The sequence below is a fragment of the Juglans regia genome, chromosome 2 (assembly GCF_001411555.2).
Source record: "Juglans regia cultivar Chandler chromosome 2, Walnut 2.0, whole genome shotgun sequence".
Classification (NCBI taxonomy): domain Eukaryota; kingdom Viridiplantae; phylum Streptophyta; class Magnoliopsida; order Fagales; family Juglandaceae; genus Juglans; species Juglans regia.
In genome coordinates this window covers 729,936-756,071 of record NC_049902.1, presented here as the reverse complement: position 1 = coordinate 756,071, position 26,136 = coordinate 729,936, and the positions used below count along the sequence as shown (strand labels likewise).

Here is a 26,136-nt window from a genome sequence, read left to right as displayed (position 1 = left end):
TGGGAAAAACTGGGGTTAGGGAGGGAGGGAGAAGCCATGGACGTTGGTCCTATAAGGCTCTGTATACCATGTTGAAGAAAAGAATTCCTCTGTTTTCTGTATTGATTCACTTGATCTTTACAATGATGGTTTTACATATTTATAGTTAGAAATGGAAAGCTGTACATAAAGAATATTCTAGACTCTAGGTTTGTTACAAATGAAATGAGGATGCCGCTGCATGCCGCTGCATGTTGCAGGTGTTTGTTACGTGATGCTGCTATAATCCTTCGGCTGTGATACCTGTGAGCTAGGCTTTATTATTGGAACAATATTAGCCTTAACACGATCAAATAACCGAGGAATGTACATGATGTTTTCCATCTGACATAAAGTCATGTTATAAAGTTTTGCAAGCCGGGGTACTTTTTTTTTTTCCTCATTTTTTGAGACAAAAGAGGAAATTAAAGGGCGTGATCTTGAAAATTGACAGTACGTAACATACTATATATATATATATATACACACTAAGTATATAAGAAAATAGAGATATATAAGGCTTCTGCTGCCAAAATATTGGAAGGCCAGTAGTACTGCAGGCACTGCCGATATTTATAATCAAGAATTGCGGCTAGCTGTGAAAGACGGGGCTAGCTCGATGATCTTCTTCTGCTCCTTAACTACATATTCTCTCTTATTCAAAAAAAAAACCTATATATTCTCTCATTTTGAAAACCAGAAAACGTACGTACGAATAATTAACTGCATGCATGTCGTGAATTCTGACGCTAGTCTTACCCCCAAAGCCTGCCCCAAAAGGCTAGCTCCAACTAGCTATACATGAATTGTCGAGATCAAACTAATGCAGAAACAAAAGCAACCTTTCATTGCTGAAATTTACGCTCACATAAATACAGTACTGTACGTTCCTTGTTTATTCATATATATATACAACTAATTCATCGACGAACAATTCATTTAACCTTAGTAAATACAAGAATAAACCTTTGTAATCAATCTGTTTGTCTTTTCTGCATGGAAAGGGGCATTAATGGAGGTAGCTAGGTAGCTAGTAAACTTTCATTGTTTAAGTAAAAGTTCAAAAAAGAAATGTAAGACTTTATGGGAATTAACCATTTATATATATATATATATATAATCTTTGCTATCGGAAAACAATACTTTACCAGAGTGTTAGAGGCGGGCCTTTTCGAGCGAGGGAGCTACACGTGAGACGAGCGCTGACGAATTTGCTCAAAGCATGCCTTAGCTTATTTCAAAAAAAAAAAAAAAAAAAAGCATGCCTTAGCTTGCAGTACTAGTAGTACTTAAAAATAATAATTAGCTAGGTTCAAGCTGTAATCCATCATGATCAACCGGATCATTAGCTCTCCTCGAGAATTTTGCAAGTGTGACGTTACAATATTTATTAAATATTTAATGCTATTTTAAAATATTTATGTGAGTAATAATAAATACTGTAAGTACATTAATTAAGAAGTTGAGGGAAATTTTTTTGTACGAATTTATATGATGTCAGCTTGCTGAATAGGTTGCCATCAACGAACCCAGCTTGCTTCAAGGTGCAACCATTGTTTCTTGGACTGACGCATACCTTACCTAATTAGCCAACCTCTGGGTGCATGGTTAGAGCTGATGATTCCATGCTTGACGATTACAAGTCGACGACATGATCTTAGCCTTATATAATGATTTCTTTAATGGTAATCCCCTCAACTGGCTCTATTGCATGCGATTCTGAATTTCTGATCCCTTTTAACTATTCATTAAATAATTATTCTCAAACAAATTAAACCTATTTATACTGGTTTTATTACATACCTAACTAAAGCCAAAATCCCTGTCCTAATAAACACGGGTAGTATATACATATATATAAACAGTTTTTCATTCTACATGCATGCATAAAGACCACATGCATTTGAAAAGGCCGAATTTTCTAGCAGCTATATACGACCTCATCTCTGTAAAAACCTTCTTTTTTTCCCCTCATTTAATGATTCAATAAACAATGTTAAAAGAATGAAAACCGACACTATGACAAGGATAATATATATATATATATATATATTTATTGAGGAAACTTTGAGAAAGCTATTGAATGAGGAATCTTATCACAAGTTTAACTTAAAATTCGACGTTTTAACCATATTGGAGAAGAGAGATAGAACTTATCTTTTGATTTTTATACATTTCCTCCAATCTTAGAGCTTAACCCAGCTGGTTGACAAACTTGCTCTCTATCACTTACGTAATAAACACTCTACAATATCATATCAAAGTCAGATCAGATTGACCACAAAACACATCACTACTTATACTGTGAACCAGAGACAACAATGTCCCTTCCATATAATAGCCCTATCCCGTTCATAACCTTTCAATATGGAATTAAAGTCAACACCATATATTGGCTATTAGAGGTGTAAATGTAAATCGAAAAATCGGTTCGGATCGGTTGATCCGGTTTTAAACCAATTTTATTTGAAATCGATTTCTATATTATAAAAATCGATCAGATTCAATCCGATTTCGGTTTCATAATTTTTGAAACCAGACCGGTTGAAAAAATATATATATAAAAATTAATTTTATATATTATACAAAATATTTATATATATATAAGTTTTATATATAATATATAATTATATATTAAATTTTTATATATAATTATATATCATAAATGAAATAATTTCATATTATAATTTATAAATTAAAATATTAATATTAAATATGAATATTTATAATTTGTTTGATCATATGTTATTAATATAATTATATATAAGATAATGTTATTATAATTTATAAAATAAAAGTTTAATCTTAAATATGAAAATTTAATTGATCATATACTTTAAACATAACATATATATATATATTAAATTATTAATAACATTTTATTATAAGAAATAACATATTATTATATATTTTTCACATATTAAAAAAACCAAAAATCGGTAAAATCGGAGGTACCGGTTTAGGAGGGTAATCGGGACGTAATCGATTTAAACCGATACATACCGGTTCGGTCATAGATTTTGTCCAAAGTCGAACCGGTTACACTTACACCCCTATTGGCCATCCTTTGACATTTAGGAGACCTACTTTATCATATTATGGCCTTCTATTAATGTTGTATGCAAATCGCTAACTTTTGATCTATATGCAGGAGCCACCTTATGGCTTGGGGCTAACAAAAAGAAAAATCCAATATATTAATCTACATAAAGATTGGACAAAAAAAAGCATCCCAAGAAATTTAGCTTCCGTTTGGATAGTAAGATAAGATGATTTTAGATAAAAGTTAAAATTTGAATAAAATATTATTAGAATATTATTTTTTAATATTATTATTATTTTAGAATTTAAAAAAGTTAAATTAGGATTTGAAAAAGTTGAATTGTTTATTGTATTTTGTGTGAGAATTTAAAAAAGTTGTAATAGTGAGATGAGTTGAATTGAGATTATACGAGTTGAGTTGAAAAAATTCTCAATTAAATTAAAGAATCTCTTATTTAAAGCATACCAACTAACTTGAACTCCATGTGAAATTATTGAGTTGCCACAAATTAAATCTGAGAAATAAAATATCCCAATTTTTTTTTAAAGAAGGCTGCCTTCAAAATCTGAAAATAATTTGTAATTTTTTCAAAAACCAATTACAGATAGTTAAGAAAACTAAAAATTGACTCCAAAGAAATTTATAAAAAGTTATTGAGAATATGCCTTTTCTTCCAACCCAAAACTTTGGCCTATAAACTTTGAATATATATTGTAATTAAATATATAATTGTGAACGTTGAACTTTTCTTTTATAATTTAAAAGTCCCGCAATTTCTTTTGTGAGAATGTGTCATTTTTGGCAGAGACTCATGACATGCCCTCCAAAGCAGCATTTTCACAACATTAGGAACCTCTATTTTCCATAACTTAGCCCAGACATCACTCTTACAACTCATGCCTTGTGGTCATACTCCTCAATTCAAGATGTTTGGGCTCCAGTTCAAAGAAGTTACAAAAAGTGATAATGGAAGTTAAGTTTAGTGAGCTGGTGACTTATCTGGTTTCAGTGTTAAGTGAAGATGATTTGGCTATTTTTGCAGCAACTGTGTATCAGGTGTGGAAGAGAAGGAATGTATTTGTTTTTAAAAAGAAGTTTACGTCCCTAGATATTGTTGTACAGATTGCGTTTTAAGTGGTAGAAGACTATAAGCTAGCACATCAGAAGGATACAACAAAAAATGTGATTGTCAGGCAGGTAGTAAACCAATGTACAGCTCCTCCATCCAACATGCTTAAAGTTAATTGGGATGCAGCAATGAATTGCACTAATTATAAAGTGGGAATAAGGGTAATCAGCAGATATCATGAAATGAAGGTGGTAGCATCTCTACATTCGAACAGATATTTATTTCCTGATGCAAAACTGGTTGAGGTCGAAGAAGCACTCAAAGCAGTAACTCTTTGTGATCAATTGAAGCTGCAAAATGTGATTCTAGAAGGTGATGTGCAGAATGTGATTAAGGACATTAACGAAGTGACTAAAAACTGGAGCTCAGTTGGCATTATCACTCAAGATATCAAAGTGATGCTTAATAAGATGCATCACTGGAAACTGAAATTTGTTCCTAGGAATTTCGATAATTTAGCTCATTGTCTTGCTAAGGATGCATTAAAACTCTCTGAGGAGAGCATTATTTTGGAGGGAGTCCCTCCTTGTATCCACTATTTGATGCAATAAGTTGAATAAAGATTATTCTTTTTCTCAAAAAGATTGTGTCATTTTTTAAACTCTAGGCCCCAACCAGGCCTTGATGGACGCACACTACAAGAGATTGGATTTTTTTAGACAAAAAATTGTCTCAAAAATCCCAAATTTTGTCCCAAATTGTTTTTGGAGATGAAAATTTTCATCTATATTTTGTCTCGCAAAAACCGTCTCAAAAAATCATTTTTAGCGACGAAATTGGGAGAAACCAGTCGAAACCATTTGAACGGAGTTTTTTTTTTTTTTTTTAGACGAACCAATTTCATCTCAATACATTGTTTGAATGGAAAATTTCTCCGTTTGAACCAACTTGTTCATTTGAATAATATAAATTACTCATTCGAACTAATGACCATATTTGATCATGTTCGAACAGATTTTATGTATTCGAACTAATATATTTTTCAAATGACTTGTGTTCGAACATAAATTTTATTTTCAAAAATTATATTCGTTCTAACGGGGTTTTGCATATTTATGTTGTTTAAACAAATATGTTATTGTTCGAACGTCCATATTTCTTGGTTGTCATTGAAATGAGTTAGTTTTTGTTCGAACTGGTTATTTACCATTTGAACGGTATTAATCATACTGATCAGAATTTAATTAAAAATATCATACCAATATCACACAAATTATAATTCAAACATCAATTGCTCAAATGTTTTGGAAAATCATAATATAAAGGCAATTAAAGAACAAATAAATTTCAAGATTATTGTGGTGGAATAGAGTTTTCGGACATCATTGACTAGAACTGCTCAAACATTTTTGGTTATTCAACTCCAACATTTTCTACATGTTCTCTTCTAATCTCACCTTGAAATCCGCTGCTTGATCTACGTTCAAACTTCGTAAATTTTCATTCGAACAAGTAATTATACAGTTCGAACATGGTTAATAGGCAGTTCGAACGTACAATATATATATATATATATATATATATCTAATTTTCTTACTATATATATAAAAGTATAAGTATATAGAACACTCAATATTTATGTTAATAATATATATAAAGTATAAATTAATAAGTATAATATAAGTTAAGAATATATATATATAAGTCTAAATATATAGTAGAAGATAAGGATATAGTAGTGTACAAACTATATACTTATATGGTACACCCATATAAGTATTACAAGTATATTATAATTATAGTAGTATATAATTATATAGTTGTATGTTTGAAGTATAATATATTGTAGTATAAAAGTATTAGTATAAATATCAGTATATAATAATTAAGTATAAGTATTATATAAGTACTATAAGTATATATACTATATTATATAACAAATATAATAATAACCTACGCAATATCTTTTCTCCATTGGAACAATATTCGTAAGCGTTCAAACGGATAAAATGAATGCACTCGAACGGCATTACTAACCGTCCGAACGATAAAAAATAAATATTAGGGATCGTGTTAAGACCCAGCGTCGTTAGAACACACCAAACCCACTCTCGTTGCCACTCCGCTGCTCCAGTGCCACCAGCTGCCAAACGCTGCCGGCGAAGCCACCGTCCACCACCACTCTCCAACCCGCAACAAGTATGTACTCTCCCAACCGTTTTTATTGATTAATTTCTCCTAAAATCTGTTTTAAATGGGTTGAAAATGGAGTTTTGAAAAAAAATCTCATTTCAAAATCGTAGTTGACTGGAAATAGAGGACGAGATGACCCTCTCATTGTTGTTATGGGAGGAAAAATGATGTTTTTAAGCCGTAGATTTCGGTTTTGGCAACAATTGAATCGACTCAGCCATTGACAATTTCGAACCAAAAATATTCATTTGAACGTGTATAAGACATTCAAACGGAATACGAATGATTTCCATTCAAACCACAATTAGACGGTTCGAACTGCAATCTATGAACGTTCAAACAGTACATTTTTATTTTAATTTTTTTTAGATATAATTATCTTTATCTAATTATAATTATGATATTTTGTAATTGTTGTCCTTAATTTTATATCATCAATTTAGCGTCATTCCAATGGCTTCTTGAGAAAGAAGCGGGTTGTGTTAGGGCAATAATCTAGTGAAGAAGTTCAAGAGATGACTGTTTTGTTGGAGAGACAGGTGAAGATAGATGATTTTAGGGATCTTCTTTGGGAGAGACATTCTCTCGCATCTATCTTTCTCGATCGTGGTTGGACACCGATCATCAATCAGAAGGATGAAGGCACAGACAAGATAGTTTCGTATATCAATATTGTATTTGAGTTCTATAGCGAACTTGGTGGTGCCAGCCAGGAGGACGAGCATAAACTTTCTCCGTCTGAGGCGTCTCGGTACGATTTTCAGTTGATGCAATTGTTGATTTTCTAAGTATCCATTAACTGCCCACTGCATATCCTAACGTGGTGCCTAGACATCAGTCTACACCTAGATCGATGGTCTCGCTGATCATGAGGTTTGTGAGTTAGTTGTAAGTCCAGATGCTCCTTCCTATGATGGGAGCAAGAGTATCAAAGAAGTGGACTTATCTAGTTTTTTCAAGATCATGAACATTATAATAGCCAACAACATCGATCCTCGACTACACAAGACTGATGTATGCATGGACTGGGCACGATTTATGTTACGGGTCCCTCGTGGGGTGCCTATCGACTTAGCGAGACATATATTCGTTAAGATTCGATTAGAGGACACCTATATTACGACAGGTGGAGTTTTATTTAATTCAGTGTATTTAGTTACTTCTTTTGATATATATAATACTTGTACTTATCAAAAAAAATTATGGCGGATATCTTGTTGTTTGGGGTCATGCTCAATCGATTCCTTTTAGCAAAAGGAGTTAGGCCAGATGAGTTTGAGCGTGTTCGGGAGCCGATTGGAACGATCAACTCGATGGCCATGTCTCGTAGCACCGGACACTCCAGATTTCATATTCGTGCACCCATTACAGAGGCGGTCGACACTCAGGGAGGTGCACAGGGCGTATCTAGTGAGGCATCTACACAGAGTGCATCACACAGTGCTACTCGTGAGGAGATTGCAGATATCGTGTGTGCAGAGATGCACGCACAGATATCAAAGATCATTGATGCAGTCCTCGTCGCCCTCGCAAAGACTGAGTCGAAGATCATGTCTTGAGTGATTGATATTGAGGCGGTGCTACACGATTTGGCCCACTAGTACTGTATATCTTTTATTTGTATTAAATGTGATTTTTTGTATGGACAATCATGACTATTTGTATTTTATATAATTAATTTAAATATTCAAATAGTCATACATTATATTCTCGTCATACATTATATTTTTGGAATGCAATTAATGTATAGTTTTTATTTTTAGTATTTGCTAGATTGTTTATTGTTAATTATGTTTTTTTTTTTCATCTTACTTACCGTTCACAATAATATAAAAAATGAAAATATAAGTAATATTTATTTAACATAATATAAATCACTAAATTTTTTAATAATATTTTATCAGTTTAACTCAACTTAATTTAACATTCAAACACAACTTTAATGACCATATATGATTATTAATCCAATTGGGTTTTTAGAGTGTCCAACTACCAACAACGGTAGTTAAGGGTTAGAAGTTTAATATTTTAAGATTGAAAAGAAAATATCAGCGTTGCAAAATTTTAAGAATTTTGAAACCAGCTTCAAGGTACGTACGAGATCCTTCAAACAGGGAATAGGCGGAATACACCACATGATCTCGCGAATCGAACTACTTTTTTCTCTACCTTACCTTTACTTGCAAAGAACTTAAAGGTGGTCATCAGTAGTACTACTGGCTCCAAAAATTTGTTCCCAATGGTAATATATTCAATAATATTTATATATTATTCTTTCTGTACGTACGTGATGATTATATGCATTAAATTTCTCACCTAACGGCGAATCATTTCGGTTTCATTCCCATTCAGTTTCGCCCATTCAATTGTTTTATTAAATTATGAGGCTTTGGTTTAGGTGGGTAGTTCGTTCATGCTTAGAATGCCATCATCCGAAGGATATTATAGGTATCATCGGGCGTAGAATGTGTCGTTCATAGATATTGGACATTTTTAATGAATGAAACTGATCTTAATATCTTTGTATTTTGGTACGTTAATCATGATGCCGAAGGCTTTTGGATCAGTTGCTAGCTAGCTTTGTGATCGATCACCAAATCACATGACGTGTTTTTTTTTTCTCCACAAAAAATAAAAAAAAATTTACGCATCTTAAAAGACGTTTGGATTCGAAATTCATCTCAGTTCATCTCAACTCATCTCATTATTATTTATTATTATTCAATAATTTTAATTCACAAATTTTATTACTATTCATAACTCATCTCACTACTATTCATAATCAATCTCAACTCATCTTAAATCATCTTCAAATCTAAACGTCATCTTAGTTTATCCACCGTTCATTTCAGGTTTTTTGGTTTTTTTTTAGAAGGATTTTATGAGACGAGAGCTTTCTTAAAATTGGTCGTATACAGAGACAATACGTACGTCGGTTTGAAGAGGCTGGTTTCAAGTACGTGTCCGTTAGACATGCAATAAATGTGGCACATCACATCCATGCCCACTATATATATTTAATAAGTAATTTTACGTATAATTATAAAATATATAAATACCATAATCGTTTTAAAAAAATATAAAATTTATTATTAAAAAATTAATTTTTTTTTTTATATAAATTTCATATTTTATTTATTTTTTTAAAAAAATTATACAATAATTATAAAATTCACGATTATAAATATATTTTTTCATATTTAATATCCGTACACCATGCACGAAGAAAAGCAAAACATTGTATTTAATAGTAGCAGAGAAGATATATCCTGAAATAATGCTTTTACATTTATAATTCTCCTAACTTGGCAAGTTACAGCTAAGTAATAAAGATGAAATTTAATATCACTCACCAGTCACTGCGCACATATGAAATCAATGTAACTCATTATCTGTGCGCGCTCATGTTCAGGAGTTATTCAAGTACAGATCACATTCTACCAATAATTCAGCTTAAAATTATATAGCTTTTCACTGCCATTTTGTTCTTATAATCAATTCCTTGTGGGAATTAAGAACAATATAAGTTCTTTTATCATTCTAAACCATATAAGTAAGTATGATTAGAATGAAGAATATTATGCATAAGTTATTATTTATTCTCATACTCATATTTATAACTTTTGTATAGGATGTAAGGATGTTTTTTATAAGGTGTGGAGTTTTTTTTTATAGGATATGAGATGTAAAATTGTGAATAGCGACTGATAAAAAGAATTTTTCAATTAAAAAAATGACAATTTTGTTTAAAGAATAATACTGGTTTTAGTTAAATATTATAGTGCAAATTGGTAATCATAAAGATGTTGGACTAAAGACATATTCATTCATATTTCAACATTTTTAACATGAAAGTAAAAATTAGAAGGTAGACCTAATCCATGAAATTCAAAATAGCAGTAACATTTTTATTTTTGGCAAATCCAAATCCAAATCCCACTAGTATAATTGTATAAACTTCTACGCATTCACAAAAATGCCCACACAAAAGGACAGAAAAAGCATGTAACCTCCGAACACCATTTGTCTCGAGCATGTCCCTCCCGCAGTTGCACGTGCCCCTTATAAAAAGCCACGTCATATGTCCATAATGAAGACGGTGGAGAGGCTTAGATCTGATGGTCCAGAACCCACACTCCCTCGAAGAGTTATTAGAAAGTTTAGAGTATTTACAGCGAGAGAACTTAAAGCTACACAGAGTCCCAAAAAAAAAAAAAAAAGAAAGAAGAAGATATACACCAGAGGAAGAAGCAATTTCAGAGCTTTACCTATCTCTCCACAACCCAAGAGGCTGGTCGTAGTAATCTAATGGGAGAGGTCTTGAAGAACCCATATTCTTAACCTTGTTTCGTTTTTCCTTGTTTCTATGTTTCTTTCTCAGGGTTCTGATATTCGGTTGTATTTGTTTAGCAGGAAAAGAAACCGGAGGAGAAGAAAATGGAGGAGAAAAAGCCAGAGGAGGATCAGAAGAAAGAACCGGAGAAACAGTCCGAGAAGCCGGCGGAGGAAAAGAAAGAAGAAAAGAAAGCGAAGGAAGGAAAGGAATCCAAGGAAGGAAAAGACCAATCTGAGCCTCCAGCTCCTCAGGAAATCGTGCTCAGAGTCTACATGCATTGCGAAGGTTGTGCGCGCAAGGTTCGACGCTGTCTCAAAGGCTTCGAAGGTTAGGGGGTTGTTTGTTTCTTTTATCCACTCTTAGACACAACATTCTTTATTTGTTCGTTTGTTTTCCGAGTCTTTTGGCTGATTGGGATGTGTCTTCTCGTGTATGTGTGTGCTTGGGTCAGGGGTCGAGGATGTGATAACCGATTGCAAGATTTCGAAGGTGGTGGTGAAGGGTGACAAAGCTGATCCACTGAAGGTTCTGGAGAGAATTCAGAGGAAGAGCCACAAGCAGGTCGATCTTATCTCTCCGATCCCCAAACCAAAGGCCGAGGAAGAGAAGAAGCCTCAGGAGAAAGAGCCTCCCAAGCCTGAAGAGAAGAAAGAGGTTTTTCTTTTATTTTTTCCGAGGAAACAAAATTTTCTGTAGATTTTCGAATTTTTCATCCTTTGCTGAATTCATTTGAGGTCTCTGGGTTCATTATGTAATTGTTTGATACAGCCTCAGATTGTCACAGTGGTGCTGAAGGTTCACATGCATTGCGATGCCTGTGCAGAAGAAATCAAAAAACGCATACTGAAAATGAAAGGTACGAGACTATTTTTCATCTTCAGGGCTCATGCAATTTGGCTTTTACTTGGTGAGTATCTGTAAATGATTCCGTGGGCAGCCAACGGTTTTGGCCATATTATTAATTTTTGTTAACTTTTGAATCTCTTAAAAGTAAAGAATCTCTTAAAAGAAAAGAATTTGTTCTCTTAGCATTAAACCAACCACAGGCTTTTCTTCAATATATTGTTGAAATACTTTGAGAATCCATTCTTTCTGGTCCAATCAAAGCTCTTACAATTTTCATTAATTATTATATGGTTTAAAATCCCTGAATCACAGCTTTAAATGCGCCTTAATTAGATTCTTTGAATCTGTACTACATCAGCTTGTGATGATTAAAAATGTCTACTTTTTTGTTTTGGGTAGGAGTGGAGTCGGCTGAGCCAGATCTGAAGAGCTCACAAGTGACAGTGAAGGGAGCGATTGACCCAGAAAAGCTGGTGGAGTACGTGTACAAGAGAACCGGGAAACACGTGGTTATAGTGAAACAAGAGGCGGAAAAGAAAAACAAAGAGGAAGCTAAGGATGGCAAGAAGGAAGAGAAAAAAGGCGAGGAAGGAGGAGATGGTGGTGGTGACAAGGGGGCGGCAAAAGGTGGCGAGGAAGAGAAGAAAGAAAAGAAAGAAGGAAACGAGGATCAGGCAAAGCCAGAGGCAGGCGGAGCTGGAGCACCAGCAGCAGAGGAGGAGATCAACAAGGTGGTGGAGCTTCAGAGTAACGCCTACTACTATTACCCACAAAGGTATGCCATGGAAATGTATGCCTACCCACCTCAGATCTTCAGTGATGAGAACCCAAATGCCTGTTCTATCGTGTAAAAGAAAAGGAGGAAAAAGTGAGAAATGGTGATCATGAAGATGTCATTGGGAATGGTGAAAATTGTTGATATGGGTAAAAATGGGTAGAGTCGGTGAATGGTAGATTTGGTCGGTGCTAAGCTGGTCTACATGTGCCCTATGTAGTTCTTGCTATAAAATATAAAGATCTACAGACTGAACTGTAGAATTTTGCCGAGGCTTTGTATTTCCTTTTTCTTTAGTTGTTTTTTATATATATATATATATATATATATTATATATAATATATATATATATACACACAGAAGGTACAAATAATTGGACAGTGGAATAATGATATTTCAAGTGAAACCTTGTATTTTAGGCTTGAAATAATTTTGGGAGAAGTTACTGTTGAGAAACAGTCATTTTGTATATCTGATGTGATATCATCTTAATCATCTATATAAAGAGAAGAAATTAATAAATTGTAATGTGTATTGTATTCACTGTTACAGTAGATGTTATATAATACTATTCTTTAAGCTTTATTTATACATTTTATTTGTGGGGAGTTTTTTATTAGAGTAATGCTACGTATTATCATGAATATGTAAATGTCGTATAATTATTTAAAAAAAAATAAAGTTTATTATTAAAAGATTAATTTATTTTTTTATAAATTTTATATTTAATTTTTTTAAAAATAATTATACGAAATTTATATATTCATGATTATATTTTTATTTTTTTTATTTTTTTTTTAAAAAAAATGGAAAATCGTTTTTTTAAAGGTCTACTTTTTCACTGTTTCGAACGAGTGGCCGATCGAGTGGGTTGGGTTCATAAAGTCTCCCTATGAAATGAACGGGAGCATTGATCCTCGAGTACTTTTTCTTGTTAATTTCGCTCTTCTATCAATTGGTTGTGAATAGTGCCCACCAACAAACTGGAAATAAAAAATAATATTAAATGACAGAAAGTGAGATCTATAGCAAAAATGAGATTTTCTATATATATAGGTCTCTTTGTACAAATTATTTTACTCAGTTTTTATTTTTGAGAAATGATATTGAATGATATTTATAATTTTAGGGTGTTGAATTTCATGTACTCTACGTTTTTTTTTTAAAAAAAAATAGATATATACCATCTAAATCCTAATAAAATAATATTTTTTAAATATTTAAGAACATCAAATTAAAATAAAAGTCAAATTGTTTGGATTTTACTCCTTGAAATGAAAGGAAGGGAACAACTACAATATGTGATGTAACGGAGATAAGATTTGGTCCCCGTTTGTTTTCAATGTAAAGACTCCTAGCTGGGAGATTATGAAAAAGATTTTTTATTTTTTAATCAAATTGAGTTCGGTTCAAATTTAGATCTTTTTTAATATCTAAATATTTAATTTTTAAATTATTAAATTCATCTCAACTAAAAATTTATTTACATGTAGGACTCATGACGTCTCATAAATACATTTAAACTCATCTTAAATATGTCTCACATAACTCATTCTATTATCTCAACTCATTATTATTTATAAAAAATTTAATTCAGCTCAACATTCAAATTTAAGTTAAGTGTCAAATTTCAGCATACGCAATAATTAAACACACAATTTTGGAATCGAGATTATATATAATTGTTTGCGGGGATCAAGTTATGATGTTGATGACATCATTAATGAATCTTTTAGAAAATAAATAAAAATAGAGTAATGATGTATACACAATATAATTTATAATTATGTTTATAGATAAAGATATTTTGAAATTGAAGTTATTTTTCTAAATAATTTTACAAAAATATTATTTATTTAAAATGTAGTAGAGTTGTGAAAAATGTTGCGTAAATCATTTTTGATAAAAATAAAGGTTGTGGGTCATGCAATTTCTATTTTTCTAAAACCATGCCTATTGCAATTTTATTTTATTTCTTTTTTTTTGTCTTGACCGACTGGATTTACACAAAACAACAGCATGCCTTTCATCTTGCATGGAACAGAGCTATTGTTTTGGGGGCCGCGGGGTGTAATTATTAATCACGAGAGTGCATACTGGAATGTACTAATTACTGCTCAGATCATAATATATAATATATAAATAAATAAAAAAACTGTGCACGTACTATATACATATGCAGTATGCAGTGAACTACAGGGTGTTGGAGAGACTTTTATATTGTAAAGGTAAATAATTAAAGTGTTGGGTCGATCATTTGAGAGTTAAAGTGGATTAGCAGAGATGTTTACTTTAATTTATTTGTCTTTATTCTGATTCCAAGCTGCTGACTGATTTTTGTGGTAAAAGTGGATTATTTTATGAGTGGGATTAACAACATGACCAAATAATACAAGATCGATTGAATATATATATATATATATGGCCATGACATTAGCACATGATTTGCCTCTTTAGCGTACTATATATATATATGCATGGGGATATTGAAAGTAGTATAGCCTAGCAATCTAACATGCATATATGTCGAGAGTTGTGCCAACAAACTTCATCATCGCTGGCTACTTACATATGAATTTAGATTATATATGTCGAGGGAATGAAGGAAGCTAGGTAGCTCGTGACTCAACCTTTCCAAAAGTTGATCATGTCCCCCGCGGCCTTGTTCCTTGTTGCTGCTCCAGATTCGCCCTCACCCCACATGCCTAATTTCATTCGTCCAGCTACCTAGCTTGATATATCATAATATATATATATATATATGCTATATTATATAATATTTCAGTCTCAAGTACTCAAGCATTATAGGATTAATCATACATACATGAGACGTCCTAGCTTTTTTGTTTTTTTTTTATTTTTTGGGCTAATTAATTAACAAGAGAAGACACAAGCTTTCTTTCTTCCAATGATTTCGCGTAATTAGAATTTAGAACACCTCATCTTTACTACCTAATACTTTTTTTTTTTAAGACATACTAGGTAATACTTTAGTTTATATATATGTATATATATATATATATAGATAGATAGCTAGGGTTGTCTCCGTCAAAAGCCCAATGCTAATTAATAAAAAATCTCTTTTTGGCATTTCCTTGAAGAGTCTTTCCACAGTCAAATACAAGATCAGAGTCTTTCCACAGTCAAATACAAGATCAGAGTCTCTCCACAGTCAAATACAAGATCAGAGTCTCTCCACAGTCAAATACAAGATCAGAGTCTCTCCACAGTCAAATACAAGATCAGAGTCTCTCCAACGTCTCATGTTTCTTTGTTTTTGAAAACAGATACAAAGAAATTATATAAAAATAAATTTATAAATTAATATGATTTTATATAATTTGTTAGATTTATTTTATAATAAAAATAATTTTATAACCTGACGAATCATATCAAATCACGCTAATTTATACATTTATTTTTGTATAATCTATATGATTAAAATATTTTTCTTTTTTCATTGACATTCCTGGTCTACATTACGCGCGCATGTTTATATATATATATATATTGACATAACACATTTCATCGTAGTAAAACTTTTGTTTCTCATCATATGGCTATAACAAAATCATGTCCGTAAGCAAATAATTAATTCATATAAGAAGTGAAACCATCCATGCATGCAAGCTAATTATTTCTTTTTTCTTCTTCCACCCCTAAAATCTCTGGAAAGATATGGTCCCCTGTATATCTTATCTGCATATCTATGGACATTATTGAATACACCATGTTTAAGGTCTCATTTGAAACTTAGACTGAATTGAAATTAATTCATTTCAATCTAATTTTAAGCTGAGTCTAACATCTAAACACACAATTCTGAAATCACAAAACTGATCTCAACTCAAAATCTTTTTACACTTAGAATTCACAATATTTTTTAACTCAATATCTCTTTCGAGACCCACAACTTTTTTTCAACTTTTCATAAATACATATAAACTCATTTTATGTAGGCCTCACAACACTCAGTCCATCATATCAATTCACTACTATTCATAAAGAACTCAACTCAACTCAACACCCAAATAGAGCCTAGTTGCAATTTCTCTGCCTCAGCTAGCTTCTTAATTTCCTAATGCAGATCTAAGTTATTGTTGAAAGAATTAATGTTTTGGTTGCAAATATATTATCTCAACTTTTTACTATATATAGTTAATTTGAACCAAAACAAAACAATTTCATGGGAATATTGTATATATATGCATGCATTTCCCACCAACCCCAAGTGAGCAACACTACATGACAAGTGAAGCTTCCTAGAAACCAAATCGTGACTAATTAATTAAGACACCTGAAAATTGGACAAGGGAAAAGTTTAATTAAGTTGATCAACTTAGACTACGTCTACTGATCCTTCTCTCAACCCCCCCATAAAATATTACAACGCACATAATTAAATCTGTATACAAGAGATCCTGTTTTTTTTAGCACCTAAAGTCACTTTAATCATTGCGAAAAGAGAGTTTACCATCAAAGTATCAACCATGCAAGAACAAGAGGGTTATGAGTGGGGGAGGAAGTTGGTCTGACTGCACATAATTTGGGTCTCATGTCACAAAGAGGGACGATGAGTAGTGAGTCAGAAAATGGTGGGTTGCCATTGGTGGGATGTTTAATTAGCTGCACATATATAGCTCGCATTTTGATGACCAACTTTATCATATTATCGATGTTCCCCTCTTATTACGTACATAACGGTGATGATGTTGACGATGAAAATAGATGCGAAAACACGGTACGGCTTAATTTGTCTGTAGTGTCAACCCTGCGTGCCCTAGTTTTATTTCCACGCCCATGCACTGTGGAGGACTGCTTTTGCAACGGTTAAATAAAGGATGAGTAATGTTACGTATAATTTTAGAGACTGTAATATGAGTTTAAATAATTTTATTTTTAAAATTTTTAAAATTATAAAATTATTCTTTCTAAAATATTTTTTTTATTTAATAAAAGACATACACATACAATCTTTAAGTAGAAACTCTAAATAGAATTTTTCATAAAGAATAATGCTTTTGAATGATAGAGGACTGATGGTTGACCCAATTTTGTTTTTGTTTTTTTTTTTTAATTTTTTCTTAATCATCAAGTAAGTAAATATTATTGAATTTATATATTTTTTGTAAAAAAAAAAAAAAGTGTTAAAAGAATACTAAAAGAAAAGCGAAAAAAAAAAAATCTAAAATACACTTATCGATTGGATTATTTGTAGGGACATATATTGGTCCCTGTGGCATCATCCTAAATTATATACCACAATTTCCATTCACTCATTCATTTATTCAATGCAATTAGATTTCCTGCAAAATAATATAAATTGTTTTAATAAAAAAACACTTTAATTAAAGCGTGTTTTATAACTACCAGCCTCGAATCACTCCAAATGACTATAAAAAAGAGGAGGGCGATGGTCAGATGTGTTTGTGACACCTCTGATATCAAAGTCAAAAGATATGAAGTGTTGGAGAGAAGAAAATAAGAGTAGAAAGTGAGTTCATAGTAATTAATCTCCTTTTTCGCTTGCTCCATTGTATTTATACTTCAGTTCCCTTAGGGGGTTTTGACTCCTTTGATGTAGTAATGATCACCCTTTGCTCCGGACGACATGGCGTTGTATTTAATGTGGTCGTCCCAATCAGTGACATGAACTCGACCCAGGTGCCACCCATTCAATGTTGCATTGAATGCGGTTGATCCTTTCGGAAATAGGATCCTGACTAGTTTTTTCCTCACTAATGCGCCACATCTGGGAGGGTGCTATGTACGCTTTCCATCGTAGGTTGGTATGGCTTTCCCCTTTCACTCCCTAACTTGTAAAATCAATAAAATATAGGTGGTTACTCATATTCTTTACATGAGTTTATGAAATCACAACTTATCTAAAAAATTTTGGCCGATGGGATATGTGGTGATTTTACAAAATATCAGAGCAGCGATCTTAAACTTAAATTCTGACTTTACACTCTACTTTTGACTCAACACTTTACCTCATTTAATTAAATATTATTTTTATTAGGCTAACTCATTGAGTAGAAGTTTGGCCACACATGAAGGGGAATTAAGAATATAATATAAATAATTAAATATATCTTTTTCATCAGTTTAGATTTTTGAAATAAGTGATGATTTCATAAAACTAAGGAAAGAACTGCCAAATGCAATTTACATTAATCTAACAAATGGATTGATTGGTTGTAGCTCCAAATCACAATCAATATACAAATATTGTGATCAACTAATATAGTGCATTTCATATGAGAATTCTACTTTTACTGTAGGTTCCATGTTCTCGTTTTGAGAAAAGTATTAACATAGTGTAATAGCTATAGAGTTAGAAAAACTGAAAGTTGATAGTAGGGTTGAGTAAAAATTTAAAAATTTGAATATGAATCTAACTTTGTTTAGAAAAAATGGAGTGGGAGTTGGATCTTTTTTTTTTTTTTTTTAACATTTCAATCGGAGTCGGAGGTCTTTAGGGCGGTAAATAAACCAGTTTGTTCGATAACCTGATCGGTTAAATTAGACTCGAACTCGACTCGTAAAAAAAAAATACTTTCATGAAAGTATATACCCGCTCGATTAGTATAAGTCTCGTTAAGGATTGTTCGTTTATACCCGAGTAGACTCGTTAGCTATATCGATTAAAACTCATTCATATATTAATATATATATACATATACCTATGTGTATATATACACATATATATATGTATTAACTAATAATATAAGCATAATACTTTTATATTTAAATATGATATAATATGTAACATAATTATTTATGTCTATGTACTGAATATATTTCATAGTTATATTTTATAATTTGTACAATAATTTTTATTTTTTATTTTTGTTTTTTTTATTTATTTTTTAACACTTTCAAATATTTAAAAAAAATAAAAAATATTTACAATATTATTAAAAATATTTCCTTAATCACTAAATAATAAATAAAAAAAATCCGTTGTAGGGAGCCCATGTGTGGCTTTAGCATCTGTTTCATAATTTATTTGTTCCAGCAGTTTAATTGAAACTTTACTAAAAACTATAATTAAACCTTACCGCTAATCAAATCAGATCGAACTAATACTACTAATAATAATAATAAAAAAAACTATTATATCATCTCATTTTGATCGATGATATATTTAATTTTTTTTAATTTTTTTTTTACTTACCAATTAAGAAAGTGATTATTAATATATTTTTTCATTTTTAAAAATATTTAATATATTTTTTAAAAATATAAAGAAAAAAATATAGGGCGAGAAATTCATACTAATAAGGATGCTCAGCAGTCAAAGTTACTACAACTATCCAAATTAATAATCGGGGGATACAACGTCATAAACACATCAGCAATACGACGTGGCAGGACATACACCCATCAATTGGCGTGTTCTAATCTGATGTGGCCTGACTTGATTCCACGTATGGAAGAAGAAAATTTTCATTATTTTCACACATTACATCACGTATTATATATATTTTTATTTTTATTTTTATATTTTATATTTTAAATTTGTAATACATAGATAATAGGTAGAAGAATTTAGATATTTTAAAAGGAATAAAAAAATTAAAAAATTAAAAAAAAATTACGATATGTAAATTATAGAGATGATGAATAATAAATTCATTAAAAAAAAAGAAAATGCTCTACTTTTCTGACATCGAAAAGAAGTATTCTTTTTTTAGGAGATTCTTTTCAGATAAATTAATTTTGTAAGATTTTAATCTCTCTCTCTCTCTAAATATAGAATTACGTACAATATTAAGTTTTTACCGTAATTATACAGGTTTTCTTACGTAAATTTCTTCGGGTACACGATGGTTTGCAAAAGCGGGACCCACATGAAGGGGCCAAACCCTAGTCTCACCAGTTTCGTACTTTGGGCTGCAGTGTTTTTTTTTTTTTTTTAAATTTTCCTATCCATCACAACTGCTAAAAAATATATAAAAGCAAGCAAAGGCTGGCAAAGAAGTAGTAAAGGTGGCGGTGGCGTATAGGTGGGTTGAAGATGAGTGCAGTACGTGTTGCACAGATAGCAACCCTAAACAAGTAGACGTCACCAGTTCAAAAGGAAGCTTCATAGGTCCAATGGTAAAAGGGTTGAGTCAGGAGGCGGAGGATAAGGAGGACTTTGATTTGCGGCTACCTCTCTGTGTCAGATTGTTTTGGTAAGACCAAAAAATATGGGCACAATCGCTGAGGACAAGGCTGTGCTATGGTCATCACGGAGTGTTGCACTAATTGGTAACTGTGTCTTTGTCTGGAAAGCCAACCTACGATTCATGTGGACCTTTTTTCTTTTTTTATTTAAAGAGAGGGAAGTACGTAGAGAAGGGTACAAATAATGTTATTGAGCTCTGTGTGTGTCTGTTTGACAAGATATGACAATGGATACGACAACTCTATCTGTCTATATATACCCACTGTTATTCAGTCAGCATGCATTAACCATTCAGTGAACAATATGAATCTGATCGATAATGTACGTGTAATTATAGATGCTTATGGCCTATCACATGATTCATGATGGGTTGGGTTCATATGCTGCACCCCATTATTACACAATTTACGGGACAAATCCAGAGGCCAACTACTATTTTTTCAGCATGCATTAACCATTCAGTGAACAATATGAATCTGATCGATAATGTACGTGTAATTATAGATGCTTATGGCCTATCACATGATTCATGATGGGTTGGGTTCATATGCTGCACCCCATTATTACACAATTTACGGGACAAATCCAGAGGCCAACTACTATTTTTTCACGTATATCACTTATCCTGCAACTTACCTTAGAATTTATATCTAATAAATTTGTAGCGTAAGTGATAATTTTACCAAAAACTTTGGCCATAGTCGTCTCGAGCAGACGTGAGACAAACGGGTCTTATATGGCGTAAATAAAAAAATACCGTTTTATTGAAGACGATGCTTACTTCTTGACATTTCTCTTTCTCAAAGATCAGTTTCCTCTCAGACTGTTCATCTAGGCTGGGTTTTTTCCCGGCCCGGTCCGGAACCCGATTATCCAGGTTCCGGTTACGGGTTCCGGCCCGGAATGCACCCGGGCCGGTACCCGCTTTTTAAAACCCGGGCCCATCCGGCCCGGATGCGGTTTTTAACACCCGGATACCGGTTTTAAACCCGGTACCCGGGTTTAAGTATAAAACCATCGTAAACTACTGTGATGCCCTACCGCACCCCCCCTTCCCCCTGCGAATCACACCCTAACTCTCATTTGCTCTCTCTCTCTCTCTCTCTCTCTCTCTCTCTCCTCTGCGAAGTGCGATGTCCTACGCCTCCCTCCCCCTGATTCATTTCTCTCATCTGCTCTCTTTCGCTCTGCTCTACGCCTGCACCTTCATCTGCGATGCCCTAGCCCCTCCCGAAATCACTCTCTCATCTGCTCTATCTCTCTCTCTGCTATATGCGATGCCGAACAATGGAACTACTCGAGCTTGGGATCCAAGAGATTAGAACGGATTTCCGTTTGGGTATGTTTTTTTTCCTTCCCTCTGTCTTGTTCTCTGTTTCTTGATTTTGGGTTTTTTTTTTTTTTGAGTATGTTTGAATGTTTGAGGAGTATCTGTTTAGATCTATTTAGCTGCAAAATGCTAGAGTCGTAGGTTATTATTATTTAGAAGATTTGTTTAGATCTGTTTAGATTTGTTTAGATCTATTATAGATAACATATATATATATATATAATGAAGATTTGTTATTATTTGGAAGAAATGGTTTTTGGGATGATGTATCTTTGATTTTTCTAGATTTTTTTTTTTTTAAATTAGTTGTGTTTCTGGGTGGAGTTTGGAAAAAAAAATTGGGGCCTTTGGGTTCCAAAATATTTTTAGGAAAAGCAAAGACTTTAGAGAGTTAAGCAACAATTTCATGTTTGGCTCCATATTAACGATTGGTGTAATGCTTGGTGCTGTCACAAGTGGTAGGATTGCAGACTTCATTGGTCGAAAAGGGGTATGTTGAATTTAAAACTGTGATTTGGTAGTGCTCAACGTTGGTCATCTCTATTCTTACTAAACCATGTATTTTAACCTTTTGGAGTTTTAATGGAAGCAGGCAATGAGGATGTCAGCTGGTTTCTGCATTGCAGGATGGCTTGCTGTATATTTCTCTTGCATTGTTTGCACATTTTAATTCTTCGTGTAAGAGATTAAATCTTCTCATATTGCTGAAACTTCTTGCTATTATGGTTTTTTTGGTATGACTTTAATGTAGGGTGCTTTTCCCCTTGACATGGGAAGGTTATTCACAGGATATGGAGTTGGAGTTTTCTCCTATGTTCTTGTTTATTAATTTTGCTAAGAGAAGTGGCTATCTAGGGATATCTGGATCTCCTACCACTTCATGTGCTTCCCCTCAACTTTGATTGTCTACATATTTCTTTGACTTTTGGTTTTAATATATAAAGTTTATTAACAATTTCTTAAGCATGGAGTAATATATATATATATATATATATGTTTTAAAAGTCATAGTGGTAGCACAACAAGAAATAAATATATTTGTAGCCACATTTTCAGATTTGTCATTCTCATTCTCATTCTATTTTGTGAGATTCTGGATCACATGAAGAACATGACTTGGATTGATCTTTTCACTGATTTGGTAAATTAGGTAATGCCTAGATTTTACTATTAGCTCCAGTCAGGTTTTATTGCTTTCAATAAAGAAATTTCCAATGAGTTCTCATAATTAAGTTTTCATTTTAAGGGTATGATGTCATTAACTCACAGTTTTTATCTTTGTATAGAAGCATCGAGCAAAGCTGATTTTGTTCTCATCTTAATCTTTAATTTAGTAAGTGGAATTTGTCTGAATCCTTGTATATATAATCCTTGTTTACTTATAAAATATATATATAATCCTTGTTCAAAACTTTTTATTTTTTTCAGGATCTCTTTCAGTCCAATTACTTGAAGTTTGCTATTTGGTGTGGAGATTAAATCATTGATGGACATGCCATTGATTTTGTAATTCATATATTGTAATTTTGTTTTTTGTAATGTAATGTATAAATAATGAATAATGTAATATGTAGTCATTGTAGTGGATTGCATTGTGATGCATATGAATTTATGCATTTAGTATTTAGAACACAAATATTATGCTTTCTAATTTGACTTCTTAGAATTGTTTTTAATAAAATAAAGGCTTTTATATAAAAAAATAATTATGGTTTGAAATTTAAATAAATATAGGCTTTTGCATAAAAAGAAGTGTGCTTTCAAATAGATTTTTCTTGAAACAACATTAATAAAACATAGGTTTTTATTTGGAAAGAGTTATCCGGGTATGCTTTTAGTATGAACCTTTAGTAAAAAAACATTAAATATGAACCTTTTAGTGTTAAAAAAAAAAAAAAACCAGGGTATAACCCGGAACCCGGGTTTCCGGGTTTCAAAAATCCGGACCCATCCGGGTTCCGGCCCGGGTCTGAACCGGACTAATCTGGCCGGGATTTCGGCCCGAATTTGAAATCCGGGTCCCGGTCCGGGTATACCCGGGTTTCCGGGTTGGAACCCGGATGAACACCCCTAGTTCCCTCCATCTCTTTTTTTCTCTCCCTCGGATCATCAACGACAACTTCTAAAGAAACCCATAAAATGAGTTACAGAAAAAAGTTGATAGATTAGAAATAGTTAAGGCATCCAACAACGGAATAACAACACCAGCACACCCAACGTAATTTTAAAATCGCAAATCTCCTCACCTTTGCAAATGGAGCAATTAACACAGAAACAACGTTCCAGAAGCAAAGAAAACTCAGATAACAACCAGCGCAAACCAACACAACAAAGTAAAAGATAAACACTCCAAAATGAAGCGCATCAGCCAACCAATAATTGCATTAAAAAAAAAAAGCCATTTCCCTCTATTTTATGAGAAAACACAGGTTTAATTTTTTTTTAAAAAAAAAGTTTCAACTACTGAAGTGTACACATTATTATTTATTTCCTCAACTTTCTTATACCGAACAAGACTGCACACGCCTCCTTACCAAATGAGATTTCTTACCAAGCCAACCCAGACGATGATCTTGAAGACTAAACGCAGAAGAAGACTAAATGTAGAAGACCATCGTTTTTTTCATTTTTTTCACTTTCTTTCAACGAACAAAGCATAATGTGAAGTAAGAAGATCAGCCCATTCCAGTTTTTCTAGTTTTCTGCAGAGTTCATTCGAAAACTTGAAGAATAAGCCAACATGATTTTCATCTTTTCCCCATTTCTTACTTCTTTTTTATTTTATTTTATTTTATTATATATATATATATAATAAAATATAACAGCCACGTCAGCCGACTGCCTCCCGTTTGTAAGGGCCGACTGTCCCTAGTAGAATTGTAATTTTACATAATATCAAAATAGAGATATTGAATTTAAATTCTGACTCTACACTCTACTCATTTAATTAAAGATTTCACTTATTGAATCCACGTATTGAGAAAGAATCTAGCCCATACGTGAGAGAGAAAGTTAAGATATAAAGTAAAATATACATCTTCTCATTAGATTAAGCTTTTGGAATAAGTAATAATTTCACAGTATCTTAATCCATTTCCATTAGCTTAAGCTTAAGCTTAAGCTTAAGCTTAAGCTGCTGCTTGATTGCTAATTATGTAGGCTACTGTATATATAAGACAAATGTACTTTAAGAATAGTATTGCATGTACTTATAATTCTACTTATAATTTTACTTATAAAATTCATTTTATTAGTGTTTTTTTTAAAATTTAAAATTTAAAATTTAAAATTTCATGATTTTTAGCATATAAAAAACTCACGTGGAGAAATAAACTTTTTTGTAAATTTTTCTTAATTTGCGGAAGAATGCTTACAATTCATGATTACACATTAAAGACAAATCCTAATTTTATTTTCAATACTTTGTATTTTTTTCAGCTATGTATTATCTATGCATGGTGATTAAGATATATATACGGCTTCATCCATTAATGAAATTAAAATCTACGATTCTATGTATCTTTCTTTTTTAATTTATTTCTCTAAAGAGATGGCTCCTCGGTGGTGAGTTAGAATCAACAATGCACTTCATTCTCATCTTTGTTGCATATGATCACTTGGTTGGTGTTTGTAATTTTTGCATATGATCCTTTTAGATCAAGATCAACGGATCATATGTATTACTTTTCCAAAGAGAATGACTTGGCAAAAAAAAAAAAAAAAACAGAAAATGGGAATTAACAATATTGGAATAAGTGTAATACTAAAATGGGAATAATATTATTAAAGTATATATTTATGCTCATCTTATTGCTATATGTAAGAAATAATAATAAAGAAATACTGATTGATCACCTCAATCGATCTAACTTGTTTCGTAGTTGCACTAGGCCGTCATGTGTCTCATAGTGGGGGAATATATATATATATATATATAGGAATTAGTAAAATAATAGTATAATCGATTAAAGAATAATGGATGTAAGTTTTAATTAAGCCCTTGATGATTAATTAAATATTCATTATTGGAATTGGTGTGAAAGGAAGAATGGAAGGGGTCGGAGGGCCAAGATGTAATTCTCAAATCATTTATTATTGGTCAAATGTCTTCTCAAAGTGGGGATGAATGGATGAGAATGCCATGGAGGATATATGGGTAATCATGATGATGTGATAGTCAAATTATAAATATTATAGCTTGCTTGTGATGCATTAGTGAGAGTAGTGTTCATTGCACTCATTGATTAAGGACTTTTGATCGAGGGAATACATTCACGTCAAATTCCTCTCAATTTTCGTCGACAAATCAAGAAATGTGGTGGACGATCGAGAAACCCACACACACACACA

General features: G+C 32.2%; 1 protein-coding gene across 2 annotated transcripts; it reads left to right on the top strand.

Annotated features, from left to right (window-relative positions):
• The first annotated feature begins 10,416 nt into the window (after positions 1-10,416).
• Positions 10,417-12,570, top strand: LOC108997458 (heavy metal-associated isoprenylated plant protein 7-like). 2 transcript variants are annotated; one of them, XM_035685188.1, is made up of 5 exons: positions 10,417-10,640; positions 10,737-10,986; positions 11,111-11,313; positions 11,428-11,515; positions 11,905-12,570. In XM_035685188.1, the coding sequence occupies exons 1-5, from the start codon at positions 10,632-10,634 to the stop codon at positions 12,354-12,356; spliced, it is 1,002 nt and encodes a 333-aa protein (XP_035541081.1). In that variant the 5' UTR covers positions 10,417-10,631; the 3' UTR covers positions 12,357-12,570. The 2 variants fall into 2 exon arrangements, with proteins under 2 accessions (XP_035541081.1, XP_018829350.1); XM_018973805.2 differs by having other exon boundaries at positions 10,432-10,640; positions 10,734-10,986.
• Positions 12,571-26,136: the final 13,566 nt, after the last annotated feature.

Coding starts and splice junctions, on each gene's coding strand:
- LOC108997458 (XM_018973805.2), top strand. Junction 10,987..11,110: donor CTGTCTCAAAGGCTTCGAAG/GTTAGGGGGTTG, acceptor TGCTTGGGTCAG/GGGTCGAGGATGTGATAACC. Junction 11,516..11,904: donor ACGCATACTGAAAATGAAAG/GTACGAGACTAT, acceptor TGTTTTGGGTAG/GAGTGGAGTCGGCTGAGCCA.